A 26,136-nucleotide genomic window follows, 5' to 3' on the forward strand; every position below is an offset into this window, starting at 1 on the left:
CACTGGCTATTGATCTGGCCCCCACCTCCTCTGACTTGCAGGCTTTTATTCCCTTACACAGACCCTCCACTTTCCTCACATCCTCCAATCACGCCCTTTTCTTTCCGGTCTCCACTCATGCTCTTCCTTGAGTGTAGAATCCAGCTCCCTTCCTGCATCTCTGCCTTTTCTACCAATTTCAGCACTCAAATGTACCTTCTACATAACTGCTGCTAATGTCCCAGGTTAAAAGTGGTCATACTCAACTCCAAAAGGCTCATGATGGAAAACACTATCCACATCCAGAGAAAGAACTATGGGAGTCTGGATGCAGATCAAAGCAGACTATTTTTTTTTCCTTCTCGTGGTTTTTCTCTTTTGTTCTGATTCTTCTTTCACAGCATGACTAATGTGGAAATATGTTTAATATGATTGTACATGTAAAGCCTATATTGGATTACTTGCTATTTTAGGGAAGGGGGAGGGGAGGGAGAAAAAAATCTAGAACTCAAAATCTTACAAAAGCAAATGTTGAAAACTATCGTTACACGTAATTGGAAAAAATATTAAGTGGGAAAAAAAAAATTTTTTAAAGTGGTCTTACTAGGTGTCCCTAGGCCTTTGTGCTTCTCAATAAGCTTGACATGTATGTCTTATCTTTCTTGATATGTACTGTGGGATTCTTAAGAGTATATTCTTTTATTTCTGAAGCCTTCTTGGGGCCTCTCAGAGGCCCCTGCAAATAGAAGGGTCAGTCGATGTTTGTTGAATGAATGAATGAGTGAAAGTAACTCAGAAGGTGTAGACACTGTAACCAAGACTGCAACAGCACCAAAGACCCAGGGCCTGGTTGACTTACTTGTGCCATGAGCCCCATTAAGGCTGCAGGCAGGATGGGTTGACGTAGACAACAGCTCTGAATCAGTCACTCCAGTTCTGTTTCCTTTCGAGATGTTCATTACAAAGGACTTAGCATTGTTCTCATGTTACATTTTTGCAAAAGGCATACAGAAAAAGAAGATAGCTATCACTGTGCTAATTAATGCTTAGGCAGTAAGTTCTTCTGTAGTTTTGTCCTTCTGATTAAGTGACAATCTCCTCTCTGGTCAACTTGGACCCAAGGTTGGTCAATGGCCAGTTAAGGACCGTGGCCCTCTCAATCCTTCGGTCAAACAGGACCAGAACCAACCTCCTCTGAGTACAGAGTTCTGGGTAAACGGCAAGCTCTGCTCCCTGAAATGCCCCAGGTTTGTACTCCTGTCAAGTACAGCCATATCTGGATTCCAGCGTGGGGGGCTGGGCTAGGGACTGGGGCCTAGGAAGTAGCTTTCAGCAACTCTTTGGAAACTGGAAACTTTTACAACCAGAACTTGATAAAACCTACCAAGTGCCCCAGAGGACTGAAGCAGAAGGAAAGGGGGCCTGGAGATGAGCATACAAATCTCAGTCCAGACAGGACACTATTCTGGTCATCAATTTCAATGATTGTAGTGGTTTTGTTTTTTTTATGGAGGGGGGAAGGCAGGGTAATTGGGGTTAAATGCCTTGCCCAAGGTCACACAGCTAGTAAGTGTGTTGAATGTCTGAGGCTACATTTGAACTCAGGTCCTTCTGACTCCAGGGCCAGCGCTCTATTCACTGCGCCACCTAGCTGCCCCGATCGTAGTGTTTCCTAAGAGAACTAGACATGGAAGCAGGACACCTGGGTTCAAGTAACAGCACTGCCACTTACGATATGACATCTAACAAGCTGAACCTCAGTTTCTTCATCGGTAAAAAGAAGATGACACCACCTGCTTACCACTTCATTGGATTGTTGTTTGGGTCTGAGGAGACCATGTTACATGAAAATGCTCTGTAAACTCTAAAGCACTACTGAAGGCTAAGGGACTAAAGATAAGGCTGGATCTTCAGGGAAGTAGAACAGCCTACAGCCAGCCCAGGTATTTAAAGCAAGGCATTACCCTTGCACTCCCCCTAAACACCTCCACTGCTATATACACTCTAGGAATCATTTCAACAATAAAGAGTGAGAAAATAACAGCGAGCCACATTTACATAGTGCTTTAAAATTTATAAAGTGTTTTTCCCTGTAGCCCTATGATGTAGGCAGTACAAATACTAATTTTAGTAAACTGAGGTTCAAAGAGGTAAGTGATTTACTCAAGGTCACATTGCAAGTTAAAGCGTTGGAACTGCTTCTTTAGTCCAAGTCAGGTCCTGATTCTTAGTTCGGAGTTCTCTCCACTATGACTATACCATGCTATCTCCAGAGGAGAGGAAAGCCATTCTCCAGATGATTGGAGGCAAGACTGGCGGGGGGGGGGGGGGAGGGGGGGGTTCTAAATTTATTTTGGACGTCTTTTGACCTCATCTTCAACATCCCTTTTCCTCTTGCCAATCTCTCCCTCTAACATCTAGTACCAGACCAGGGTTCCTTGCTATAGTTTTCTCTTTCCATGCCTGCTCCCTGAGGGCATTGGCCCACATCCTAGACCTTTCTCCCTTCCTAGCCTTTAAGCTAACCCTATAGTTTCATTCTGTCCCCCGCTGCTCTTGGCCAGCATTTTAACAGAGGACTCTTGAAGTCCTGCCAGTCTTAACCAAAGCAATAAATTTCTAATGGTGGGAATTTTGGGCACTATGAGACAGTGGGAAGATATTTCTCAGTGGGAAGTCCTATACTGAACCCTTGAAAAGATGCAGGGTAGGTACCTGCTCTGCTCACACAATCCAGACAATGGAAGTCTTTATACTCACATCAGTTTGGAGTCTCACAGACTTATCACAAATGAAGATCAGGAAACAAAGGCAAAGCACATGACCTGGCAAGTGAACATCAAGGAGGAGGGAAGCCTCAGGGTAGAGACTATTATGGGTAAAAGGAACGGGCAACTCCAACAATGCTGGCTACATGTTTTCTTCCAAGGGGAAAAAAGTTTGTTGTTTCAACTAGCAACATCAGTTAACAATCACCTGACTGTGTAACTTGTCTAAAATGAAGAACTTCCCATGGACAGACTCCTGGAAAGCAGGGAGCCAGCCACATGCTCTTTCCCAGGGGCAGAAAAAGCTTCTTGGTCACTCATGCAGTCTACATTTAATTAAGAGAAATACAATGAGCAACATCAAATCATACAGGACCACATTGTCTAACCCGAGCTTCTTCCTATTTGGATGCAGAAATTCTCTCAAGTTTCCCAACCGGGAGCATGCTATAGTAGAGAAGACATCTGACTTCAGAGTTAGTTAGCAAAGTTGGGTTCAAATCCCAATTCTGCCACTTACTAGAAGTGGGCAAAGCACTTCACCATGGAGAGGAATTAGACCTAATGACAGCTGTTCACACACACTTGAGGAGGAAGCCTGATTATAATGGGTTATGACAATGTACTATTTGTTCAAACCAAGGTAGTGCTAAGACTTTGGATGTACATTTCTGTGTGTTGTCTTTTTTTTTTTATCAAAAGCATTTTTTTCAAAAATTAAAAGCAATTTTAATTTAAAAAGTACAGTATCTTCATGCTCACAAAATTCTTTGTTCCACAACCTTTATGGGAAGAATTAAAGTCTGAAGTCTGACTTCTTAGGGACTAAAATCTTTGGCACTCTCGAAAAATAAAGTATGTATCATGCAAACCCTGGCAGTCTGGAGGGAACTATTAATAATCAGTGCTAGTTCCACATGAACATGCCAGCACATGCATACTTACAAACACAGACACACTTTATATAGTTTATATGACAGCGTTTAACCACAAGATACAAGCTAGAGGGGCTGCCCTAGGTTTTTAGGGTTGTTTTTTAAATTTCTGCTCTCTGTAGTCAGACTCTCTAACTCATGGACATAAGATGTCAAAGAGGGCAGGGCTCTTCAAAATCACTCAGTCCAACTTCATTTTTCAGCAAAGGAAACTGAGGCCCAGGGCACTAGAGAGATAGGATCAAGATCACACAGAGAAGCCATGGCAGGCCCAGAATTTACAAGTTACTTAGAATCTGGCCCAGTCCTCTTTCCTCCAAAACATTCAGCTTTCCTGTCTAATGTAATTATCACGTCTAAGAAAAACACTTTCTGTAGGTTATTTACTAACACCACTTTTAGCTCTATAAATGAAAAAAAAATCAAATCATTTAGCAACTTTCCCCTCAGAAATTTTCTCATCTAGACAAGAATATCCTAAGAACATTAGAAGCCCTTATTTATTCACAGCAGGCACCTGTGCAAAACAATCTACAAAGTCAAAGCAGAGACTATACTGACATGTTTTCTCCTGTGGCCTTACTGATTATGGTTTTATGATAAACCCATATCAACATCCATTTTCATGACTGTGAGAGAGTAAGCATTTCAGCTTTTATCATGTGCATTTGGAACTCTAAAGGCAGTGTGACATAGTGGATAGTGCTGGTCTCAAAGCCAGGAAGCCCTGGGTTCATGTTCCACCTGACACATACTGGCTGTGTGACTCTGGACAAGTCACTGAACCTCAGTGCCAAAGGTGATTCTCTAGGACTCAAAGTCGCAGAGAAGGGGTGGACCTGCCTGGTAGGAGTTTCCTCACTTGAGGTTCCCTATACTGTGACATCAAAGGTCCAGTCGTCTCTATCAGGAATTCAGAGCTAGGATCAAAGCAAACAGTGGCTGCAGAGAACACACTGCTGGAGGAGAGCTACTCTGGGCAGGAACCAAGAGAGGAAAGCCTCAAACTGATGGAGGTTTGGGGGCTTCTGAATCTGAAAGGAAATCTGGTCATGTGTAGCAGAGTGGCTGCTACTGGGGACACCTGACATTCTGAAGCAGATCAAACTTTGCTTCACCCTCCTCCCTCCTTCAGGAGCCCCTGCCCAGCACAGTCACTGTCCTGCCACCTTCTATGGTGACAATCCCCCCACATTCCCTCTCTGCTACTGCTCCTCTTGCACACTTGGTGGGCACAGGTGGCCTAGCAGCCACACAGGAGCAATGCAAGCTCAGACAAATCCAGAGCCCTGGTACAGTCATTTAGGCTCTCAGCGTCTCTTCACACACACAAACCAGGAAAGCAGCTTCTGTTTTGTTGCTGTTGTTTTTAGCTACACAACTGGCAACAGAATCACTGTCGTGACTAGAGGCTGCAAGTACAGTACTTGAATTACTCAGGCCTTAGTCATTTTTGGTTTAGGATGGCTGGGCCTGAAATAAAGTCTACATTACATAGATTTAAACAACTCATGAAGGACTTGCTAAGCAAATTATTAGAGTAAGAAAAAAAGATTGTTTGGTAGGGACAGAGAGAGGTGACCAACCTGAGAATAAATTGTTTTTCAATTATTATAGAAGCACTTGCTTTATATAAATAATAATAATTAATTTCCTAATGATCATCTAAGTAATTCTATATAACAATGTCTGAAAATTTTGCACTGGTTCCAGTATTTACTGGAAAGTACTAGACGGTATTTAAGAAGTATTTGAATGTTCACTAGTTCAAGGTATATTCCCCCAAACTAAAGTGGTTTTTTGATCATTCTGTGAATTCGGAAGCCCTATTATTCACTTGAGGAATCAGACAGAGATAGTCCCATTCTTTCATCAGGTCCCACAGTTGCCAAGGTAGGGATTTAGGAGGCAGCTTACAGTTCTCAGTGAAGCCCTTCTAGTGATGCCTAAGTATCTAATTCTTCTTTCATTAAAGGAGTGTCTAAGGTTCAGCTCTAACAACCTCAAGATGGTAATCACTGTGTGAGTACATGGTTGGTTCTATTCTTCCTTAAAATGGAAGCTGCCTTTTTAACCTATGTAACTACTGTTCTCCCATCTTTATTACCATAACTAAAAATCAACAAAGCAAAACAGGAGCCAAGAAGTTTTCCAAGGCATTTAAAAATGTAAGAAAACACATAAGACTTCCGAGAGGCAGGACGCCATGGCACACACCCATAGTCCCTGCTGCTGGAGGCTGAGGCTGGTGGATCACTTGAGTTCCAGAGTTGTGAGCTGCAGTAGGAAGGGCTAAAGCTAATGGATGTCTGCACTAAGTCTGGCACCAATATGGTGAGTCCCTGGAAGGAGAGAGCCACAAGGCTGCCTAAGGAGCGGTGAACCAGCCCAGGTTAGAAACAGAGCAGGTCAAAACTTCCATTCTCATCAGTAGCAAGGTGAGGTCTGTGAGAGTCTGGGTGAGTCAGAGAGACCAAGTCTTAAAAAAAAAACCAACACAATCTTCTGAGGTTGAAAGTATAAAGCACAACATCATCAAGGCTGAGGTCTAAAGAAGTCTGCCAGAGAGCGAAAAATTAAAGTATCTTCTGGTCCTACGACCAAATTCAAGGTTCTTAGAGATTCTTAGTAGAGATTCTTAAAATATTTTCCTCCTGACCTGAGGCCATCCTGGGATTAAAAAAAAAAAGGCAGGGGAGGGTGGTATTTAAAAAACTCTCTAAATCCATCAGCCACTAAAAAATGACTTAGTTCTAAAGGGGCACATATTATCATCTTCATCTAACAGACAGAGAAACTAAGGCACAGAGGTTGCCTATATAAAGGTTATATAGTAGGCCAGAGATGCAACAATGAATAGAATTCTAAACAAATAATTCCAATCCCTCTAAGCCTAGACTACAGGATTATTCAATTCCATACTTATCTATCAAAGAGGTTCATGGAGACCTTACGAACATTTTGTTTTTTTCATGGACACTCACACTCCACTGAAACCACCATGAACACTTTGAATAACTCAGGTTAAGAGAGGTGAACGATTCCTATCTTCCACCAACTTATTCCCTAATGAGGGGGAAACCTCTTGGATTTCAGTGTAGATGAATATACACTATCTTCAGACCCCTCCCACTGGCATAGATGAAGCTAGGATCTGCAAACTGCACAGACTTTGTAACACTAACAAAACTTCAGCATTCAATGTAAAGTCCTCAGGAAATTCTTCACAGTGTAGTGATGACAAACAATTCCCCAACCCTCAAGGGCTATGGAAAGCTACATGTCATCAGGTACCATAACCACGACCAAGCCCAGGGTCAGAGCACCTCAAAGCGCTGCTGGGGTTGGGACAGCAGGAAGAGGTAGCTCTAAAGCAGGAGCTTCCACCGCCTGGGCTGGACTGGGTTTGCAATGTTCCAGATGTTCCAGTTTCTCTCCAAGCTGGTTGTAAAGATCCTTCACAGCCTCCCCACTCTAAATAAAAGGAAGAGGAAACGAAAGTCATACTTTTGTTGTTAGGTTGTTACTACTAAAACACTAAATCCTATATTACCCAAGTGTTTCAACACAGACAACTGAGATGTGTTTAAGATATAATTAAAACTTGAAAGTAATTACACTTCAGAAGCTGCTATCTAAATAGAGCAGACTTCCTCCATTTAGCAATTTAGCAGGAGCCTGGGGACAGGATCTGGATTTCAAGTCTAAAAGCACTTTTCTTCGAGCTTTGAAAAATATCATCGACAAAGGGCTAATGAACAAGCTCACCTGACTGGTAGGCTCCAAAGTCTTTTGGAGGGACTCCAATTTAGTAGGGGCCACTTTGTGATGCAGGTGAATCAGGAGTCTGAGAACATGGCGATGCACATTCTCCTTTCTAGAGAAAAAAGAACTAAGTATCATTTCCCCTCCCCACTAGGCAGGCATCCAAGAAAGTGAAGGTAGACTGGCAGGCTTTTCAGGAAAATGAAGAATGGAAGTAAAACTTGTGCTACCTAATACAGGGGCCTCTTTCGTCTGTAACAGCCTCTATTCAGAAACATCTTGCTCCTCACACTCTGGCAAACATTAGAATCAGAGTCGCTCATGAAAGACACATTTCAACAAGACTGGCTAGTCTTAATTCTTTCTAGTCCTCAAATACCTAAAGAAAGTACTATTCCATAAGAGATTCTCACATGAGACATTTTAGATGAACAATATTCAACAGACTGAACAAAAACCAGTCAGAATTATGACACATGATCCAAATGATCTTGAAAAGGATGCAATACAATAAAAGCTTGTTCTGAAAGACTTTATACAAACACTTCTACAACTAAGTTACCTTGAGAGGCAGGTGAGGAAGAATCCATCAAATAAACTAGTACAGAATTCTTCCACAGCAAATTCATCTGCCAGCAGAGTAAGGTTCCCAGTGAGCAGGTGAAGGAATATATCACCAAAGGCCAGGTCTCCGAATGTCTCCACTGCAATAGTAACGGAGGGTAACTAACCAGAGAATCGTCAGGAAATCAATTTCTTTCTATAAAAATAATTTTTTAAATTCTGAACTTAACATGAAATAAAATGAACATTTCTGCATGTAAAGTAGAAAAAGATGATTGTACATGAAACTGACAATCTCTATTATGTACAGCTTATTTTGCCTTTTAAGTATATAATAAATTCAACATGTTAACTTTCAAACTTGTGTTTTTTTGTCTGTTTCCTTCCAAACTTCCTTCTGCTCTCTTCTGTGCATAAAAAAACTGCTTCAATGGCCTGCTTTTCTGCGTTTTTTTTTTTCTTGACAACATTTCCTATGGCTAATCCTTCCCCCCATTTCCATAACACCCCTCCGTCTTGAAAAAGAAAACCTTTATAATAAATATTCAGTCAAACAAAACAAATTCTCATATTGGCCAGGTCCAAAAACACATGAGACTAATTCTTAACAATTATTTTATAATAAGCAGAAAGTTAACTAGGTTGCATAGCATCCATTCATACCCCTTCCTCCCACCATTCCCACCCCAGAAAAAGTCTTTAAAGTTAGGATAAGCTATCTTTCCCTCCTGGCTCTGCTTCTGATTTTCTGAACTTTGAAATGTATCTCAGCTACATTCTCACCTTGAAACTTCCCTCGCTGTCAGAGACTTTCTTAAATATCCAAACACTACTGTGGGCTTCTCAACCCTGGCCCTGACAGCACTGACTGGCCAACCTTCACTTCTCTTCTGACTCTGCTTCTGCCTTTCCAGACTTTCACACCCCTGCCCCTCATGGATACCTTTCTTCCTACCCTAACTCTCTATCAGCTACCATTGGTGTGTTATCTCCCCTCAATAGAATATAAGCTTCTTGAGGGCAGAGATTGTCTTTCTTTTTGCTTGTATTAGTATCAAGAGTGCTTGGCAAAGTAGTAAGTGTTAATAAGAGATAAATGTCTGCTGCCTTACCTTGAGTTGAAAAGCTGGCAACAGATAGTCAAGAGTATCTACATTTCTGACACCAAGGCCAAGCCTGTAGATTTGGAAACTGAGACTCAGTGTGATTAACAAGTGTTAGAGGTAGGATTCAAAGTTTCCTGATTCCAAGTCCACAGTACTCTTTCAGCTACACCACTATAAATGCTAGTTATTCTTCTTCATAATATGCTCTTCCTTATCCCAGTATGTACCTTACACTAGAGCCCTTTGACACGAATCTCTGATCTAAATGCCCTTTTGTCCTCAACCTTAAGACTTCAATGAGAGAAAGTGAACAAGCTAAGACTCACCTAATCCAGGCAAAAGTCGGAGAAAAGCATTTTTATTCCTTTGTTTTGTTATGTGAAGGACATAATAAAGCCCCATTTCACAGGCCATCCTATGCTCCTGCAAGAACCTGGTACCAACCAAGAGAGCATACCATCAATTCATCAATATATTTGTTCATCTGTCCATAGTAAAACCTTACATATTATATTATACCCAATGATATATTATTATTGGTTATAGAGGTTACATTTCTGTGATTTCTGACAAGTTATCTGAAATAACAGCATTAGCAAATCTTTAGGACTAGAGAATTTAATCACTATAACACAATGTTTCCATCTAGAATCCACTCGAAGTATAGCTCCATCTCTTTCTTTTCTTTAAGTATATTTTAAAAAGGCTGGTTTTTAAGATGCCTTAAAGAATGAACCATTATAAAGCTCACTGCCTAAAGACTGCATTATTTTGTACAGATGTCCTCTTCTACATTGTTGATCATTCGACTGACATACTTAGTAAAGCTTTCAGGAAGGGTATTAGGGTACGTGACTGATGCCTTCTCTTCTGTTGGTAGTTTCTGATCTACGTTGAAAGTATAATCATCCACCACAAAAGACATAAGCATTGGCAAAAACCTAGTGATGAGCTCTACTTCCTGGAGAAGAAAGGAAAAAGTTTAAATTAAAGGTCCTTTTCAGCTCAAGTGAAGTACAACAAAACCCCGTTCAAGTCCAAACTCCCCACCCAGGCATTGAAGGCCTTTCATAATGTCATGTAGTGCTTTTTCCCCAACTTTATCGCCTACTTTTCCCTAACACATATCTCCCACCCAGGCTGTTTTCCCACCAGCAGGTACCTTGCTTATTCCCTGATCCTATCTAGATATCTTTCCCTTTATGCCACAAAACCCAAATTCTACTGATCCTTCAGGCATAAGCTGCATCCCCTCCAGGAAATCTTCCCAGAATACTCCAGCCTCCTCTAGCTGTCCCATTTTTGCTCTCTTACAGTTCTTATTCCAGGACCACATACTTAGGCACTAGAGAGTTTCTTTCTACATTATCTTCTGTTGTTTTGTGGGACCAGTAAACCCCACTAAGACGAAACTATGAGAGCAGGGCAGAGACCCACATATCTTTGAATGTACCACAGCATAGCACAAAGCATGACCTACAGTAAAAGCTTAATAAAGACTTATTCAATGCACAATTAAGATTAAAATTAACTTAAATGCTAATTTTATAAAATAAAATTGACTATAAAGAATATCTAAATGATGCTTGTGTAAGCTTTTAATGCAGGCTCCCTGATACTGGCCAAATTGGAGTTTTATGAACAACAATCACATTCAAAGGAACAAATACTGTTATGAAGTCACAGGCAAGCAGCCCAGGAGCAAAATGGAAACTAAACAATTAAGAGTTAAAATCTTGTCTCAGCTAGCAACATACTTTGTGACCTTGGGTAATTATTTTCTCAGGGCTTTAGTTTTCTCACCTCATAAATGAGGAGGATAGAATCGACTTCTGTTTAAAGGGCTCACAAGAAAAATCACAAAAATATTTAAAATAGTTTAAAAGTATCAAAATTATGTTATAAAATACTCATTATGGAATTCAATTGTTATCATTACTTATGACTGCACAATCTCAAGGTGTTTGTTTACTTTATGCTGACAGAAAAGCCAAGAAGACAGGGGGCTCAACTGCAAGTTTCATTTTAGAATGAATGGGTCAGGGCTCATAGGTTCTTTTTTTGATGGAATGTTGCGTTCTAATACAAGAGGCTTCAAAAATTCCCAATAGTGTTCACATCAAATCAGCCTCAGCACAAACGCTCATTGGTAGCACTAGAAAGTGTATTCATTAAAGAATGATTCTGCCTGACCAAGAAGTTCAAAGGATTAATTAGCAATATTTCCTGTGTTACTTAGACAATTCACCATAAATAAGGGCCTGAACATTTGGTAATCACAGTACAAAAGTCACAGAGTGATGGAAAGGACCACTGCAGCCATCTAGTCCAACCCACACCTAAATGGGAATCTTCTTTACACCATCCCTGACAAGTGGTCAACAAGCTTCCATGTGAAGCAGTCAGCAATGGGAAATTTACTTCCTTCTGGAAGTAGTCCATTCTACTTTTTGAACAATTTTAATAGCTAAGAATTTGCTCCTTACACTGAGCCAGACTCTGTTTCTGCAACTTCAATCCACTACCCTAAGTTCTGTCCTCTGAGATAAAGAAATCGATTCCCAAAGGCAGAGTTGCCCCATGCCCCACCATGGGCCCAATCATGAGGCTAATTATAGAATTAGACTCAAAATGTTACTACAAGAAGAGACCTAACAGATAACATGATTCTCCTCTAACTTCTTGCCCCCATCAGAAAGATGAAAAAAAATTCAGTCTCAGAAAAGGGAAGAGGCTTGTCTAAACTCATATAACGAGAGCTGAGACTAGAACCCAAGTCTCTTAAATTCTAGCAATACTCTTTCTATCACACCTCTATGCCTAACTAAAGAGAAGAGTAAGATAACTTTTAAATTAAAACAAATTACCATCTTTGGCTCCTTGAAGACCTGACTGTCAATCATGTCCCAAGCCCCCTGTCCCAGGGAGAGCATTCTTAGTAGTAAAAGCAGATCAGGACTTTCCTGTAAATTCAGAAAAAAAAAATCTGTTTAACTGCTCCCATTCTATTTGTTTACAATCTTTAACCAGTGCACTTTTATCAGAAACTGGCTTATTTTCATTTACTGCTAAAGTATCAGCTTCACAGAACCAAGAAAACAGTCTATATTCCCACACAATATAATGACAACAATGAAAGACATCCACACACTAATCAATACAGTGACTTCAGAAGACCAACAGGGAAATATATTTCCCACTTTTTGGCAAAGAGGTGATGGTGCAGACTTATGGAGGTACTGTCAGACATGGTCAATATGTCCCCTCATTTTGCTTAATTACAATTCTGTTATAAAGAAGTGTTCTTCTAAAGGTAGCAGGCATCATTGGGAAGTGGTAATGATATTAAGAAAAAGTTTCAGTTCAATTAAAAAAGTGTCAGCTTCACTCTCTATTCACATGCACTGGTTATTTCAACCAAAAAAAATATCAACCTTTCAATCAAAGCAGGTGAATTATTCCTTCTACATGGGCTCTTATTTAATTACATTTTCTTCTTCAATTAACCAAAATCCTCTCCCTCCTACCTGATTCTAATTGAAAGAGAAAGAAAAACAAGGTCTTTATAATATATATGTATAGTCAAGCAAAATTCCCACATTGGCCATACATATCCAAAAAATATATGTCTCAATCTATACTAAATCCTGTCAGGAGGCGGGCAGCTTGTCTCACTATGAATCCTCTACAACTGTGGTTGGTCACTCGATAGATCAGAGTTCTTGAGTCTTCCAAAGTCATTTGCTTATATATTATTGTTATGGTATAAATTGTTCTCCTGGTTCTGCTCACTTCCCTCTGCATCAGTCTAATCAGATTTCTCTGAAACCGTTACTATCATCGTTTCTTATGGCATAATAATATTATATCACATTCATGTACCATAATTTGTTCAACCTTTCTCCAAGAGATGGACACAATCTCAGTTTCTAGTCTTTTGCCACCACAAAAAGAGCTGCTATAAGTATTTTGATTTCCCCCTTTTTTTGTTATCTTTAAGGTATAAACTCAGTCATGGTATTTTTAGGTCAAATGGTACACACAGTTTAGTTGTTTTCTAGAATGGCTCAGTCAGTTCACAGATCTACCAACAGTGCATTAACATACCTGTTTTCCTACACCCCCCAGTGTGTCATTTTCCTTTTTTGGTCATCTCTGCCAATCTAATGGGGGTGAGGTGGAGCCTCAAAGTTGTTTTGATTTGCATTTCTCTAATTATTAGTAATCAGAGCATTCTTTCATATACTTTTGATAGCTTGGATTTCAACTTCTAAAAAAACACTTGTTCATATCCTTTGATCATTTATCAACTGGGGGATGGCTCTTATTCTTTTAAATTTGAATCAATTCCCTATATATCTTAGAAATGAGACCTTTATCAGAGAAACTTGCGGCAAAGATTTTTCCTCTTTATGCATGGGCTATTTTAAGCCACTATAGTAGACATGGGAAGCTTATGCCTAAAATAGCTACTCCCAAATATTCTTTAGGCATTTGCCACTAGCTGAACAAGAATTGATAGCTGCTTCTGTCAGCTAGCTTGGTTTTCATAACAAAGGCAAGTCTAACTCTGGTCGTGTCCTCATCAATTTCTGCCACTCACCCTGGGTAAGGTTTCCTGACCCACCAGTTCTTGCAGATGTCTTATGGTGCTCAAGGACAGGGTATTAATCGCAAAGGGATCACACAGAATCATAGACAAATCACTGAAAGGAATAAGTGATAAGTTTATATTCCCAGATAAAAGACATCCCACACAGAGCTAACATCCAATCTATTTATCTTCTTAAAGAAACACTACTTCATTTTTAATCAGTGGTCATAGCACAGTCCCAGGAGAGGAAAGCACTTAAACTAAGACTCATAGAAAATTACTGCAAATTAAAGCAGTTGTATCAAACTGAAGCAGGTGCCACAAAACCGAAAATAAGGATCCTCGTAGTCGCATATTAACTTAGAAAACATATTCTAATCTGGTCTGGGCTGCCTGTGCGTTTGACACCTCTGCTCTAAAGGATATCAGAGAGTCTCTAGACTTCTAGTTAACTGATATTTCCACTACATCACATTGTTCTTCTAGAACTATTAATCTACAATCTACAGACTGGGCTTCAAGTAAACAAATCTGTTCAAACCAGCTAAAGTATTATTTCTGGACAGAACAATCACGTTATCCTAAAACAAAAAGAAAATCCAAAAAACCTTGCTGTGTTTCTGAAATTTATTTTTTAAAAAAAACTTAATAGGTATAATCTATCATTGATGCAAACAATCTTTAAGAGACAAAAATAAGAATTACCTTTACGTCCTTAATTTGATTACCTACTAAGTCAAAGTTTGGTTCTAAAAGCCTTACCCAGGTATGAAGCTGGGTAAAAATCAGGTACGTCAAATTCTGAATCCTTCCAGTAATCATAATAAGAAGAATACATAAAAGTTAAGTGAACATTCATCAAGCGTTGTCCCACACAGGACACCCTATTTAATAGAATATTTAATACCGTGGAAAATGCCTTATAAAAATTCTCCTCGCAAGACTGTAAAAATGTGCAAAAAACAAAGAACTGCAACACAATTGAACCCAAGCCCCCTAATTATCACAGTGAAGTTCAAAATTCAGTCCTTACAACTAGAATCGGGTGCGTAAACACTCTAAAAAACCAAGATCTTGTAAGTCCTTGTTTGAAAGGAAGTGATGTCTAAGATAAAACCATAAAAATAAATTTATTAATTAAGAGTGACAATATGCTAGGGAAAGGTGTGGGAGGGAGAGAGTAATTTACTTAATAGGCTATTATAAGGACAGCAAAGGTTGAATCATTGTTCAGATCTGGAAGGAACCCCAGAGATCATCTATTTCAACCCTATGATTTAGAGATGAGGAAACTGAGGCCCAGAGAGGTTAAGTGACTTGCCAAAATCACCACAGTAGGACAAGGCAGAGCCAAGACTCATACTGAGGTCTTCTGGCTTCAAATACATCATTCTCTGCACTGTACCACGCTATCAATGCTGTTTGTGCTGCATGTGCCTGAGACAATTCCACTCACCCCAGCACTTGCTCCTGACCTTTCTTCACTCCATCCAAGAATCCTTGCAGCTCCCGAGCTCTCTTATTATCAACAAACTTTTCTCGGATACAGGCATCAAGACACCAGGTGAACTGTACAGTGAATAAACCACAGGGACAAACTCAAAGGATAGGTCTTCTAATTACAGGGTTATATACAGGCCTTCTTCTAAATGTAACCAAGCTTCACAACTCACTCTTTTCCTACTGGCTAAACCAAACCTTGTAACATAAATACTCTAGGCATAAAAAAAAAATGGTGTTTTTTCAAAGATTAGCAGATACATGAAAAAGTTAGTATATTATTTTGTAGAGCTAGCTTTGAAATTTTAAGAGAAAATTGGGACAAGGAAAAGGGTATTACTCTCCTTCTATGGGTGAAACTGAAGTATTAGAGCCCCATAAGGTCAAAAGCCTAAGTTAAAACTGATTAAGCATCAATGACCAATCTTAGTCCAATGAACTAAAAAACAATTATTAAGCAGCTACTATATGCCAAGCCCTGCACTAGGCACTGGGTGTTCATGTATAAAGGATGAAATAATCCCTCCTTGCAAAGAGCTTACCTAAGTCCAAAAAACGGATGATAAAAACAGAGCTCTCTCCTATCAATAAAGAAGATGGGGCTCCAAATATAGAATACGATTGATAGACATACGCTGCTAAACTCGGTAGATGTGCCAGTTGGTTATGCTTAATTTTTTTTTTTAGTGAGAAAGACAGGTTCAATCAGTGGACAGGAATTAAGGGGGAAATAATTGTATAAAAAACAAAGGGTATCAGTGAAATAACAACAAAAAGTATTAACTGCTCATCTTTGGCAGAGTGGCAGAATTTTGATTAGAGAAACAGAAGGCAAAGTTGGCTCTGAGGGTCTATTAAAATGTAGAAAGAGGCCAATGTGGGATTTGTTTTGTGGGACTATGCGTAATTTGTTAGGAGGGTTTTATTTTTCATTGTTCTTTTATTATTCAATTGATGAAAGGAATCATGGGGAAAGAACAGTGGGAAAGACAATAAATGTTTGTAAAAATCCACAATACACTAAAAAATAACCCCAAACAAAAAAGTCTGGAGAGCCTACAGGTGGCTTCTTTCCCCTAGAGCAGGGATGACCCTTTGTCTTCATCACTCTTCAGATAGTGTCACTTTATACATGTAGAGAGGTCTGAAATGATCAGAAGGATGGGTCAATTCAGAATAAGGATTACTGTCTCCCACACTTCTTACCCTTCTGAGAAATGTTTTAAGAGGAAGAATCTATGGGCACATTTTAGTTTTTCTCATTTCTAAAATGGGAATAATTAAGTTCTAATGTCTCAAGGAAAGTGTTAGGAAGGGCTCCTGGACGCCTTGTTTCCTTTAAAAACAGCTAATTTCATGAGCAGTGGGCCCTCCTTCCCTAAAACTCCTGCTCAAGCTCCAGTGCAGGGGCTTGATTGGAAAGCATTAAGGTCTGGTCTAACGCTTCCCAGTTACTATCATTCACATCTGTCTGGGCTACTGTAATCTTAGCAATGAGCCCCACATAAGCGTTTCTCAAAGTCAACACTCTAGGGCAATTCAAAGGCTAAAATAGTGGTTTACAACCGGATTTTGTTTCTCATCAATGTTAATTCACTCACCATAATCAGTAAGCTTAAGACTACTAGCAGAAGTGCCCAGTGGTAAGAAAGAGGATATGAAAGTCCAATCAGTCTAGGGAAATCCTTACTGACCCAGTAACTCAGAAACAGAAATGGCAGATGTCATTATGATCTTGTCTGTGATGACATCAGCATTTTTCTGTTTGTGGTCATGGGACACGACCACCAGCGGCTTAACAGCCTCTATGTGGCAGGTGCTGACATATTAATATAAACCTGACGGCGGTCTCCTAGTATTCATATCTGGTACCTTATGGCAGGGATCCACCATGCAAATATCACTGATGTCCAGGTCATGTAATGACATTAGCAGCTCAGCCCTCAGGGTACAGTAATGGACATTCCTTGTCCGCAAGAATAAGGTCCGAAGGAACTGCAACACCATGTCGTAGAGTTTCACATTCTTCCCAATCATTTGTGTCAGTTTCTGCACTACCTAGGTTCAGAGTCCATCCAAAAGAAAAGAAAAAGAAATTATTTCTCTAAAAGAAGGCACACTGATATTGCTAAACATAACAGCAGGGAGTCTGTCCATGTTTGCTCACTTACCAAAGAGAACCATTCCAATGCAGGGGAGGAGTCATGCAGGCCTCCAGGCTGCCCTCAGACATCTCTTACTACCCTAATCTCAATTTATATTTACCAACTAATGTGGTGTCTCTTTCCCCCAAATAGTCCATCTGTACAAATGTGTAAACAAGTATTGGTGACACATTAAATATGAACTATGCAATTACCTCAAATCAACCAAATGGTTGTTTTGGTTCCTAATAACTCATTTTATGATTGTGAAAAAATGCCCATGTAATTTAGAAGTGACCCAAGGGATAACAGAAAAATGTTCCACATATTACCAAGAAGTCTATCAGGGCATGATTAAAAAAAAAGAGGTGGACTGGTCACGTAGTAAGGCCACAGGGTACCTAGGTAAAAGACTGCCATGAAGAGCACAAGTGTCAGAGCAGATTAAAATGTAACTGGGAAAAGTTTAATAAAATAAATGAAAATCCAATACAACACAGACAATGTTGCAGGGAATCCATGCCTATTTGAGTCTGACACCACTAATGTGGAGGATAGGGCACAGCTGAACTGATTCACTTTACAAGGGATCAGGAGAGGGAAGGAAGGAGTGTGTAACTGGTCCGGGGTAAGGGCCTGGGAAAGAACTGGGGAGTAGAGCCAAGGGACCAGTGAGGAGGAAGCACAAGGTTAGTGGTTTTAACACAGAAGGAAATATGGAATGACAAAAGGTTATGATCTTATAGTGATTTCATCATTCATGACAAGGAAGCAGATCCTTGCAGGTAATGACAAGATGAAGGGTATAGCATAGCACAGAAGTGTAAGACGTAGAGCTCCCTGGAAAGGAATGTAGAAAGCGTCTTGTCCAAATCACTCATTTTACAAAGGGGAAAACTGAGGCCCAGAGAGATAAAACAACTTCATTAAGGTCATTTTCTAACCATATTTCTAGTCCTCTGGACTCTACCTACTGTGCAGTAAGGATCTGGAGATGATTACTTTTGACTGATACTTCAGTCAAGTCAGGGCAAGATTTGAAACACAGGTCCTCAGCCTTTCAATCAGGATCAGAGCTGGGGGCTGCTGAAGCTCAGAAGGGTACAGGGACTCCTCAGCCTGTCCCTCCCAACTCCGACATCCTCTGATCTAATTCTGGTTCTGATAATAACAGCAATGATAGCGAGAATTTATATGGTGCCTAATGAATGCCAGATATGGTACAATTATTATCTACCTGATCCTCACAACCACCCTGGGAAGTAGGTATTGCTATTATCCCCACTTCACTGATGGGAAAACTGAGGCAGGCAGTGGTTAAGTGACTGGCCCAAGGCCATACAGTTAAAAAGTGTCTGAGGGTGGGGTTTTTCTTTTTTTTTCTTTTTCAATGTGGTAGAGGAGATAGAAAATAAATGCTTATTAATTGGAAGAAAAAACTTAATCTGAGTAACAAAAAACAAAGAGCCAAACTCTACCTCTGCAGTTGCTTCTAGTTCTACTCCACGGGGGACAATAAAACAGATCTAATTCCTCTGCCTTATAACAGGTCTTCAAATACTTACAAATACGCTACAGGGGCAGTTAGGACCTGAGTCTGACCTCAGACACTTGATACTTACTAGTTGTGTGACTCTAGGCAAGTCACTTAACCCCGACTGCCCTACCAAAAAAAAATTGCCACCACAGCTCCCTCACACCTTTTTTTTTTGCTAGAATAAAACAAACCTAGTTCCTTCAAATGATCTTCCTAAGACAAGGTCTCACCACCCCTCACCATCCCAGTCCCTTCATCTGACAAGTGTCCAGCTTATCAATGGGTCTTTTTTATTATGCGGCACCAGAACTGAACACATTCCTCCAGAGGCAGCCTGTCTGTGTCTGAGAAGAGCAGGTGGGTCTACTGCCTCCCACGTTCTAGAAGATGCTGCGCCTCTCCAGGCTTAGTGATCTGTTCATATGCCTTCATGGGATTTCCTCAGGAGTATGTCCAGCCAGGCTGCCCATTTTCCTCCATTCCTCCCAATGTTCATCATGCCTGAAATTCTCACAATTAGACTCATTCCTTTGAATCAAGTCAAATTCCTAGTTAAAAACCACATCTGTTCTCTAAAGGAGTATGTTAAGCAGCTTTATGATTAGCTATTGTTGTATTACCATCGATCAGTGTAGCAGATTAGCTCAGAATGAAGTCCAGGAAAGTCACCCTGTGGGCATTTAAGGCCAAGCTGATGGAAAACAGCAGGGGAAAGAATACCACGTATTCTATATGTGCATAAGCATAGAAGCAGGGTAAGGAATTACAGCGTAAACGCACATTTCCCTTTCGTCCTCACCTCCCCCTGACGTCTTGTTTTAGGAGACGGACTAAAGAAATTGTGCAGGACAGACACTTCATTGCTGAAGAGGATGTTCTCCTTCTCCAAGATGTATTGTTTGAGCAGTGGAGAAACTTCATCGCCAAACAGAGCTTGGTTATCCTGCCAAATCTGCCGCTTAACCTCCACAGCACATGCCCGATACAGCTCCTTGTCAGCCATCACCAGCTTCAGTTTTTTTTCAGGAACCTGCAAGAACACTTGATATCAATGTTTTTTCTTGATTAGCTTTTATGTTAAATACTGTGAATCCCGTTGACAGAACAACCTATCTCCAGAGAAGGTTGCCAGTCTTCCTCCTAAAACTTAGGCGGAGTGCCCAAAATGTGGAATAATGGTAACAGTGGCAATAGCAGTAATTTTAACATTTCAGAAGGATTGCAGACCAAATTTCTAACTTCCAAAATTCAAAATCCTTTGGAATTTAACTGTTCAGAGGAAATACAGAATTGGGGGCTGGGGGGGAGAGCTGTAATTTTTCTTTCAAAGTAAATATGCATACACATATTCTACCTCCTCATAACTTTAAGAGGTGGAAAAAACAAGGCATTCTTTGAGCCAGACAATAATAAATGTTCTCGCAGAGCAGGTGAAGACAAACTAAGTGAGAAATTGGATCTGTGCCATAACAGCTAACAGATACCAACATACTGAAACCCTATGTCTGCAAGCAGCAAGAAGAACTGTCAGTCACCTAGCACTGATTAAATGACTACCATGTGCCACAAGGGTACTACTTGATTTTACCTTTGGCAAGTGTTTCATTACACACATCACCACTGGCTGGAGGGAGGGCATTTTCACCAGCGAAAAACTTTTCTCCAAGAGATCTTCTAGCTTCTTGTACCTAGAAATACATAGGTGATAATTATAATGGACTCATCTACCCTAAATGCAGATTGAAGCATACTTTTAAAATTTTCTTTATTTTTTTGTCTATTTTCTTTTGCAACAGAGCTAATAGGAAAATGATTTTTACATGACTTCACATGTATAATCCATATTAAATTGCTTCCCTTCTCGAGGGAAGGGGGTGGGAATTTGGAACTTAAAATTTTTAAAAATGATTGTTAAAAATGTTTTTACATGGAATTGGGAATTAAGGAAATAAAAAAATATATGAAATCCAGCAAAAAATTTTTAAAAATAGATTCACCCTAGTTTCTGGTTGCTAGTTTACCATGCACCAGGAAGAGCTAAGAAGTAAAACCACAGAATAAGATCAAGAAAATGGGTGTTGTTAACTAGAACAAGAGTCTGAAGGCCGTAAGGATAATCATCCATTGACTCTTATAGACAGAAGAGCTTTTGTGTTTATAGACAGCACAACAGTAGTGCCTCTAAAGACAGACAGCCCCTGCCTGGTTCTTTCTCAGGATTGTTACCTTTCTTCAACCTTTCCTTCAGCAGCAATGGCAGATACTCTTTCCAACAATTTGTCTCTCAGCTCATCAAAAACTGACTGGTGGAACTCTAGCCGAGGCGTCCCATGCAGGTCCAAGAAAGGCAGTGCAGACTGTAATGATGGCAGTAGGACACCATTCTCTGTCTGGTAAAGCAAAAGCTGGTGTTAAATAAAATCTATCTCATTGAGGAAGTACAAAAAAAGGAAAAACAAATACAATTAACTCTGCCCAATATGAACTATGAACGTGGTCTTTTGAGAATAGATATTTCCCAAATCTTTTCAAACAGTTATTGAATAATACAAATCACTAGCAACAAATTCAAAAAGAGTACTAGATTTGGGAGTCAGAGATCTGGATTCAAATCTTTCCTTCTGAGTTACTGTGTGACTATGAGCAAGCCATAATCCCTCTGAGTCTGTTTCTTCATCTGTAAAATAAGGCTAATAGTATTTATCTCACTGTTGTGAGGATTAAACCAGAAAATAATGTATGTTAAGTGCTTTATAAGATTTAGAGTGCTATACACAATATGTATTAAGTAGGTGGTGCAGTAGAGAGCACCAGGGTTTGGAATCAGGAAGACATTCTCATGAGTTCAAATCTGGTCTCAGACACTTACTAGCTGTGTGACCCTGGGCAAGTCACTTAACCCTGTTTGCCCCAGTTTTTCATCTGTAAAAAGGAGCTGGAGAAGGAAATAGCAAACCACTCCAGTAGCTTTGCCAAGAAAATCCCAACTGGGGATGAGTTGAACATAACTGAAAAATGACTGAAGAAGTAATGGTACACCCATCCCTCACAATACAGCCCAAACATGGTGACTCTATACTGTCACTCCAATTATCATTAAACACTGTTCCTTTCAGGTGGGGAACAAAGTCAAATCCACACAGAAAATTCATTCATTCTCTTGATGTACTTCCAAATTTCTCATAGATCTAGTCCAACTTCTTAATTTTACTGAGGAAAACTGAGGCCCAAAGAGGGAAAGGGATTTGCCTATACATCACACAGTAACAGTTATAGAGCTGGAATTTGCAACCAGGTCCTCTAGTCTAGTCCAGAGCTCTAATCTCGAGTACAAGGTTAGGTATAGATTGTTGTTTGTCCTTTGTTCTTAAAGTGGACCATGACATCAGGGAGGTGATGCCATCACACGCAAATGAACTGGATTTAAGTGAGGGTGGGCTGTACAATGGCATCAGCCTCACTTCCTCCTCTGGAGCCACCTGGGTCCAGTGGAACATATAGATAAACCCTTAATGAACACTTGTTAGGTTGTGCAGTACATACAGTGCTGAGCTTGGAATCAAGACCTGGGTTTAAATCCTGACCATGGGGAGTTCATTCATTCATGGAACAAATACCTTGGTGTGGTGGAACAAGCACCAACCTGGGAGTCGGGAAACCTTGGTTCCACTCTTGGCTGACGCTAGCATTCATTGTGATCCTGAAATTACTTCCCCTCTATGGGATTCAATTTCCCCATTAGCCAAATGAAGGTATTGGACTAGGTGATATCTAAGGGCCCTTCAAGCTCTGACACTCTATGAGTCAATCTTTACACTCTGAACTCTTGGGAGAGAAGGAAGGCTGACTGGCAGTGAAGGATTCAAACACACTTGTGAAGTGACTAGAATCTAAATCCAGCACCCAAGGCCACTCAGCTGTACTACTCACAAAGAAAAAGGCCTATTCCCACTTCCTTCACTTGTAACGGCTCAAGGGTGATTTGAAAAGCAGCCCTCTAGCTCTGGGGCATATGATCATAGATTAAGAGCTAGACTGGGCATCAGAGGCCAACAGTCCAACCTCCTCATCTTACAGATGAGGAAATCAAAGCCTAGAGAAGTTGAGTTGCATGGGGTCAGGATTTTCCAAGCCCAGCACTCTATCTACTGCTCAACCTAGCTGTTTACACATTCCTCATATCTAATAGCTCTTTGCTTCATCTCTGGTCCCCATGCTCCCTGTGATCTGGGGAAACAAAGTTAAATAAAGCTTCCCTTGGCTCTCCTGAAGAGTGTATCTGGAAATTAAATCATTAAAAAAAAAACCTAGGACATCACCAGTCCCGTATTTTCCCTTTCTCCATGGTCTTTTATAGATCACTGACAGTGAGTTAACAACCATATTTACCAGTTCTTTTAGTACCCTAGAATTGTACTTCATTCAGGCCTGGTGATTTGAACAAGGGCAACTTGGTCCTTTCTTACTATCCCCCTACTCACCTTAGGTTTCAACTCCCTAGTAAAATTTTTGTTCTGTCCTTTCCAAACCAAAAGTCCTTGGCAGAGGAAAAAAAAAAAGAGCTGCATACCTCTGCCTTTTCTATCCTCTATTCTCAACATCCCAACTATCCTAAGCAACAGTCTTAACCCTTCTTTGATCTTTCCTTTTTGTCTAACATAGCTAAAACAACAAAACCTTTTTGGTATCCGAAGAATTTCTCAGTTCCTGAAACTATTCTCACTTTACTGTGCCAAGCTTTTTTTTTTTAACACATCCCCGTTACCTGCCCTTGGCACATGAGTTTTAGTGGATTTGTAAGCTCAATATTGTGACATAAAAGAGAAAAAGGTAATGTGAAGAAATTTAATCTTAGGCTACTTTAAAAGAGGTATAGTGTCCAGAAAAAGGGGACTGAGGAAACCAAATCCCATCTGAAATAAAGCATCCAGTTCTGAGCACCACAGAAGGAGATTAACGAGCTGGAAAGGATCCACACAACAACCAGAATGACCGAGGCCCAGAAACGATATCATACAATTGGTATCCCTGGGGATGCTCAGAATGAAGAAAAGATTTAGAGGGGCCACGATAACTATTTTCAAGTGTTTGAGGGCTGTCATCTACCAGAGGGATTAGACGTGCTCTTCTTGGACCCGGGAGCGAGAACTAAAAACAATGGATGGAAGTGAGGTAGATTTAGGCTTAATGTTGGGGGTGGGGCGGGGAGTCCTAACAGCCAAAGCTGCCTAAATGCGGGTCGGTGGCTTTGGGAGGCGGTGGTTTCCTCCTCATTTAAAGGTTTTCAGGCACAATGGCTGCATGGTCATGTCGGGTTATGGTGTACTGAGCATTCAGGTGCTGGCTGGCCTGGATGACCGCGCCCGGAGGCCTCTTACACCTCGGAGATCCCGTCACTCTGGGTCCTGGGTCTGGAAAGGAAGGAAGAACCGAGGGGCCTGGGGATCCCGCACCTGGAACTGCTCGATGGCTTTGAGGGGCTCGGTGCAGTTGGTCAGTGTCTCCTTCAGGTCCTCGCCGTTGGCCACCCCCAGGTCCTGCAACCCGGCGAACATGGAGGAAGCCCCGGCCCCTGAGGCTGCGGTGGCCCCGGCTCCAGCTCCCCCCGCAGCCCCCGGACGGGCCTTCGCCTCCTGCGCCCCATCTGCTCGCTCGCCTCCGGCTGCTGCCGTCGTTGCCCCAGAACCTCGCTCCCCCGGCCCTCGGGGACCCGCAGTCGCAGCCCCGGCCCCGGGCCCGGGACCAGGTTTTTCCCCGGTTCCCTCCAGTTCGACCAGTGCCCGCTCCAAGCAAGCCCGGCCCTTCCGTCCCGTCTCGGGGAGTTTCCGGTCCTTCCTCCGCCCTTCCGCCAGGAAACACCACCCCAGCACCAAGGTTCCCGAGAGCGACTTCCCAGCCTTAGCACAGGTGCCCGGATGTTGCTCCCAGAGGCGTTTCCGATGACGTCACTGACTCCCCTCCCACATCTTTTCAAGGCTCTGCACGCACTAGCAGCAAACGTTATCAATGCATGGTCGGTAGCCTAGGCGCCTTCCTTTTCCTGCCTCAGCCCCTTGACGTCCCCGTGAGACTGTGGCCGAGTCACTTCCCCTGTCCTGTACCGCATTTTCCTCATTTGCAAAATGAGGGCGTTGCACTATGTCTGACATTCCGGCACTGGGTCTCCCCTCGCCCCGGGCAGACAAGGCCTGTCGCTTGTGCCCAGCTCTCAGGGCGCTCTCTCGTCTCCTTCCTCCCTCAGCCCAACACTTCCTGCCCGCCATGGCTTCCGTTCAGGGACAAGTTGGCCTAAAGTACTTCCAAGTCCCCTTCCGACTCTTTTGGTTTTCCGTGGGTCTGTGGACTTACCAGTGGACAGACATTTCATAAGCCCTTGCTGTGTGGCAGGCACAGTCCTAATTGTGGGGACAAAAAGAAAAAAAGCCCTGCCCTCAAGGAGCTTCCATTCCAATGGATGGGACAAGAAAAATAAATCAGAACGTACAAGATAAGTACAGAGTGGATGGGAGATAATCCCAAAGAGATGGCCCTGGTAGATTGAGGGGTGCAGGAGAGAAAGAAAAGTCTTCAGGAAATTACGGAAACAACTCTAATAATAATAATAACGATAGCTAACATTTAGATAGTGCTTACTGCGTGCCAAGTGCTTTACAGTTATTATCTCATTTTGGTTCCGACAGCAACCCTGGGAAGTAGGTGCTATTTTTAATCCCATTTTTCAGATGAGGAAACGGAGGCAGACAGGTTAAGTGAGGTGCTCAAGGTCACAGGTGTGATCAGACCCAGTGCTCTATCCACTGTACCATGGAGCTGCCCCAAATCCCTTTCAAAAGGAGTTTTCTACTGACCTTTATCACCTCCAGTCTTCTTTTCCTTCCTCACTAAGTGCCCACAACAGTCGACACACAGAATACTTTTCTGGCTGTGGGATCCTGGCTGAGTCGCTTTCTCTCCCAGTTTCCTCATATGTAGAACAGAGATAATCCTACTTTCACTATCTACATTTCTGAGTTGCTTTGGAAACTTTAGGCTATATATGTTTTTTTGAAGTGTGAAGCTTTATTGCTTGTATAGCAACAGTCTTATTAGTATTCTTACTTCCATCACCCCTTTGAAACCCACCACATCTGTGTCTTTTCAACCTGTAATTCTTATGTATACTCATAGATTATATTCATTGCAAGCACAATTCTGAATTGTGTTTCTCATTGACAGTCTTATTTATTATGTGCAGTGGCAACTTT

At 41.3% G+C, this 26,136-nt stretch overlaps 1 protein-coding gene across 1 annotated transcript; it reads right to left on the reverse strand.

Moving 5' to 3' along the window:
- Positions 1–3,060: 3,060 nt before the first annotated feature.
- On the reverse strand, positions 3,061–24,757 carry NELFB (negative elongation factor complex member B). The gene is made up of 13 exons (XM_036750395.1): positions 24,346–24,757; positions 21,119–21,282; positions 20,481–20,580; positions 19,692–19,922; positions 17,084–17,269; positions 15,168–15,280; positions 13,721–13,823; positions 11,985–12,080; positions 9,936–10,078; positions 9,444–9,550; positions 8,010–8,151; positions 7,451–7,559; positions 3,061–7,156 (listed from the first exon to the last, which is right to left on the reverse strand). The coding sequence occupies exons 1-13, from the start codon at positions 24,445–24,447 to the stop codon at positions 7,010–7,012; spliced, it is 1,743 nt and encodes a 580-aa protein (XP_036606290.1). The 5' UTR covers positions 24,448–24,757; the 3' UTR covers positions 3,061–7,009.
- Positions 24,758–26,136: the final 1,379 nt, after the last annotated feature.

The sequence above is a fragment of the Trichosurus vulpecula genome, chromosome 3 (genome assembly GCF_011100635.1).
Source record: "Trichosurus vulpecula isolate mTriVul1 chromosome 3, mTriVul1.pri, whole genome shotgun sequence".
NCBI lineage: Eukaryota > Metazoa > Chordata > Mammalia > Diprotodontia > Phalangeridae > Trichosurus > Trichosurus vulpecula.